This window comes from Nicotiana tomentosiformis, chromosome 9, assembly GCF_000390325.3.
Source record: "Nicotiana tomentosiformis chromosome 9, ASM39032v3, whole genome shotgun sequence".
In the NCBI taxonomy this organism is placed as follows: Eukaryota; Viridiplantae; Streptophyta; class Magnoliopsida; order Solanales; family Solanaceae; genus Nicotiana; species Nicotiana tomentosiformis.
This window is the reverse complement of record NC_090820.1, coordinates 112,556,561-112,561,210: the sequence shown is the minus strand read 5'-3', so window position 1 is coordinate 112,561,210 and position 4,650 is coordinate 112,556,561. Positions and strand designations below refer to the sequence as shown.

At 36.0% G+C, this 4,650-nt stretch overlaps 2 protein-coding genes across 2 annotated transcripts; one reads left to right on the top strand and one right to left on the bottom strand.

The window, feature by feature from the left end:
* The first annotated feature begins 417 nt into the window (after positions 1-417).
* On the top strand, positions 418-2,540 carry LOC104115012 (uncharacterized). Its single transcript, XM_009625581.4, has one exon. It carries the CDS (start codon positions 1,231-1,233, stop codon positions 2,320-2,322), a length of 1,092 nt encoding a protein of 363 aa, XP_009623876.1. The 5' UTR covers positions 418-1,230; the 3' UTR covers positions 2,323-2,540.
* Positions 2,541-2,986: 446 nt separating this feature from the next.
* Positions 2,987-3,715, bottom strand: LOC104115016 (ferredoxin C 1, chloroplastic). Its single transcript, XM_009625584.4, has one exon. It carries the CDS (start codon positions 3,630-3,632, stop codon positions 3,186-3,188), a length of 447 nt encoding a protein of 148 aa, XP_009623879.1. The 5' UTR covers positions 3,633-3,715; the 3' UTR covers positions 2,987-3,185.
* Positions 3,716-4,650: the final 935 nt, after the last annotated feature.

Genomic DNA, 4,650 nt, shown 5'->3' with positions numbered 1-4,650 from the left:
TCAGGCTCAATTCTCATTTCTCTTGGAAGGCTTTTTCTGGTGCACCGACCTACCAAAGCGGAGGTTGGGATTGTGGCTATGGTAGTAATGGTCTTGAGAAATAGGAAAATTAGTGTCAAGTATTCATTACCCAAACTGCTGTAGCTAGCTCAAGAGTGTGAATGTTGAAAATTTAATATTTCATTCACAATTAACAAGCTTATTTTCCACTGACCAATCAAAAACTCCTTTCATCTTCAAGCTAACGAAAAGCACTTTGAATTATTGATTAATTGTCATAGATGGCTTAGAACGGCCAATAGTTCTTTATCTAATGGATCTTTCTGTTCTCATACTCTATCGGAGAGTTACCAATGTTCTAATTTGTTTGTTTCTATTTAATGGAACGTTACTGGATCAAATGACAAAAGCATTGTTGAGAAAAAAGATCCAAGATAAGAGTAGCACTCTCAATCAATCATTTTCTTAAAGACATGTGGATGCAAGTATTCTTTACTTCTTTCGACTTTGCTTAAATAAAATGGCTATGATATCTAAGTATTTTTTACGAAATCTACCAGCGTCCTCTAAACATGAATTTATAAAATTAAAAGGAAATACTTCCTCTTATATGTTTTATGTGACACATTTTTAATTTTCGTTTGTTTAAAAAAAACTAACACATTTCTATATTTTTAAAATACTAGCTTAACAATTATTTTTACCCTCAATGATACAAAAATGTTTATAGTATGTTTCAGATTACAAATTTCAAAAAAGTTCTCTTTTTTTCTTCTTAAACTCTTTATTTTGTTATACAAGGTCACATAAATTGATAGGGAGTAATTTCTTGCGAAGAATGCAAAAAAGTGGGAGGAAGAATAAAAAATTCCCCATTTTTAAAAAGATATTTCCCTTTCTTAGTTATGGTTTTGGAGAGAATCAACACAACTTAAGAACAAATTAGGATCAAGCTATTGCGGGTCAAGAACACAACTTTGCGTCATCACTCCCCTCTTCTTTTAGGCCAAAATCATTTATATTTGGTCCGCGAGAAATCTATCGGCAGTGATCTGTGCAACTGACCGTTCGCTGCTCTTATAAGTCTAGACCACAGTAGGTATCCCCCACCAACTGTTCGATACATTGTCTCAAAGAAGTTGAAGCCAAGACATTGACTTTCATCAGCAATCCTTTTCATTTCAGCACTTTTTATGCTAATCTGGAGCTGTTGCTAATTGAGTTTCTTCCATGTCGTTTATGGTATTCAGAAGACAACTCATCAACTTGTCGTGTATACTCAATTCCCATTTTCCTTTAAGAGTATGTTCGTATTCCTCAAGACCCACAAGAGCTTGTCAAGCAAATGAATTTAATTTCGTCGAGGATAGTAAACCACGTTCCGCTGCTGCAAATTTCGGTGGTGGGGTTTTTCATCTTTCACCATTGTATAAGGATATTAATAAGGATTCCTTAAATGATTGCAGGATTGAATTAGTGGATAATGAGACTTGGAGGGTGTCCTCTAGCTTAGCTGAGGCGTGGCGAGACAACACAAATGTTGCATCCAAGAAAAAGTCATTTTCCATTGAAACTGAAATTGATGATGAGGCGACTAGTTATGTGTCTTTGAACGAGGACGGTCATGATTTTGATGAGATTGAGGATATGAGGATACGCGGGAACTTGTTTTACAAGCTTGATAAAGATTCCAAGGAATACGAAGAATATAAGTTTGAATTCCATAGAAGGAATAAGAACAAGAATAACGGAAATGACGGTCCAAAGGAGAAGGAAAAATCGAGTAACGTTTCAGTTTCTAGGGTCGAGCAAAGTCTAAAGGGTATAGATGAGAAGAAGCAAAACAAGAAAGAGAAACTGAGCTATAACTCTGCCTCTCCATTTGAGGATTTTCAGCTAAATGAATTCGAAGCATCTACATTAAAGAGGTTAAGGGTTCCAACTTTTAATCAGCTTACTGCCCCTTATCATGAGCCATTTTGTTTGGATATTTATGTGTCAAAAGGTTCGGTACGTGCTAGCATTATCCACAGAGCTACTAGCAAGGTTGTTGCTGTGGCGCACTCTATTTCAAAGGACATGAAATTTGACTTGGGATCGACTAAGAATAGAGCTACTTGTGCTGCTGTTGGGGAAGTTCTGGCTCAAAGAGCACTGGCTGATGATATTCATAACGTAGTTTATACGCCAAGGAAAGGGGAGAAATTGGAGGGGAAACTTGAGATTGTTCTTCAGTCCATTACTAACAACGGCATTAATGTGAAGGTGAAGATTAAGCAGAGGAAAACCAAGAAATCTGGCTTCCACCGCCCGACAGCTTAGGTGGTCATCCTACCTTACGTAGGATGAAATTAAAAGTGACAAGGAAGTTTTATCAACGTCTTATAAGCTCGCAAACAGAGCAATGTAGTAAGTAGAACAAGGTCAGAAATGTATTACTACCTCTTTTGTGAGGTTGCAGAACATTTCCCTAAATTCAGTCTTTAAATCGGTTTCAATAGTAATTACAAACTTGGGAATAAGTCTTTTATTTCCTGCAATTTGTATCCTCTTTATGAGAATACATTGCTGTTAATGGAGAAATCTGCTTTACATGTAGCATTCTTTGTAATTAGTATGATAGGAAAAACCAAAAAAAAGGGCAGTCCGGTGCACTAAGCTCCCGCTATGCGCGGGGTCCGGACCACAAGGGTCTCTTGTACGCAGCCTTACCCTGCATTTCTGCAAGAGGCTGTTTCCACGGCTCGAACCCGTGAAAAAAATTGAGATTTTCTTTTGGTTTAGCACCTGGTGTCCAGTACCCTCTATGGGGCCCGACATCCGGATTCGGGAAGTCCCACATTAGAGGGTAAAGTGCTCACTACCAAATCCAAGGTTCGAAACCGAGACCTCTGGTTAAGGATGAAAGGGTACTTACCACCCGTCCACAAACTTTGATAGCACACCTTTAACTACTTTGTTGAAGGTTTGTAAAAATAAATCTGTATAGGATCAAGAGCAATTTTTTGATTCATTTATATGTTCGAATGCCTTACACAGAGACGAAAAATATATCCCTCAGTAAACAATTTATAGCAAAAAACAACACATACTTTTGCATTGAATTCCTCAAGAAGTACAACATCTTGTATCAGTTTCTACATCAGTCAAAAATGGAATAACAAAAACAGGAGTGATCTTCAGGTTCAGTCATCAGCAGTTGCTAGTTGCAGAGACAAAAGCTCTTCTTCAGGTATAACTCTAATATGACAATCTGATCTTGGATAAGCTGCACATAGTAATGCATAACCTCTCTCCACAACATCATCACTGAGCATACCTTCACTTTGATCCACTTTTCCACTGAGTAACTTAGCTGGACAAGTCATGCAAACTCCTAGCTTACAGTCATATGGTACAGACATGCCGACGTCGAGAGCCTTAGACAAGATTGTCTCATCAGGTTCAACTTCTAGCTCTGTAGTTTTACCTTCATGTTCTACTAATACTTTATAAGCCCGGATAACGGTTGATATTCGACGATTTTTGGTTTTCCAGGGACTGTTTAGATGAATACCAGCAGCAACATTGGCTTGGTTTTTTGGTGAGATGAGGGTGAAAGAAGGAGAAGTTGTAAAATGAAGTGTTGCCATGTTTAGTGAGGGAAATGAGGAGGGAAGGTTTTGTGGGTGTGGATAAAATGTCTTTGATGAGAAGATAAGGTTCTATTGGAAGTTAATTGGTGGATTTTGGTTTACAGTCTGGGAATGGGCTATTCGTGTAACTGTATTATTGCTGGCTAAATTGGAAATTTGGGCTGCACTTTGCTTGCCTTCACCAATTTGGACTACAGTTTGTTTACACACTATGGTCCATTTTCTTAAAGGTAACCAAATTGTTTATTAGGAGTAGTAGATTCCCAACATAAAACTCTGTATAAACAAAGATAATCCTTTTATAAGATTGGGCAAATTACACATTTGACCAGTTGGCCAAAAATAATTATATCCGCTAGCCAAATATATAAAAAATAGGTATAAAATATGTATATTACACATTAATATACAAAACTTATAGTATATTTTGTCGGCTATTATTTTTGGGAGCGGTTTTTCTCTATAAGGATTTCTCATAAGTAGTACAATATTTTATTGGCCTCATAAGAAAAAACAATACATGTAAAACTAATGCAACATTTGATTGATAAATTAAACTTCACATAACTAATGCGTTTAGTTGGCGTTGTTAAACTCAATATTGCTAATTAGTACCCGAATAAATATTGCAGGAACCTATATTACATACTATAGGAGAATAATTTTATGTGGGATAAAATATGAAACAAGAGCGTCTAATAGAAATATATGAATAAGGGTATTTAAAGGCAAAATACCGTTATACGTAGTAGGCAAACCGTATTATTATTCGCTGCATAATCATTCTTTTTTGTTATTTAGGCCAAATACATATATGATACATAAAGTTGCCACATCTTTTATTTGGACACTTTAAATGATGCTTTTTCTTATTAGACATATATATGTTTAAAATATGTCTATTACTTATTTATCGATCTCATGTGAAAAGTGGCATATAACAAAAACATTTGTAACAACCATAAAGGTAAATTTTCTAAAATTAATTCAAAGGTCCTTGTAAGTTTTATAAAAT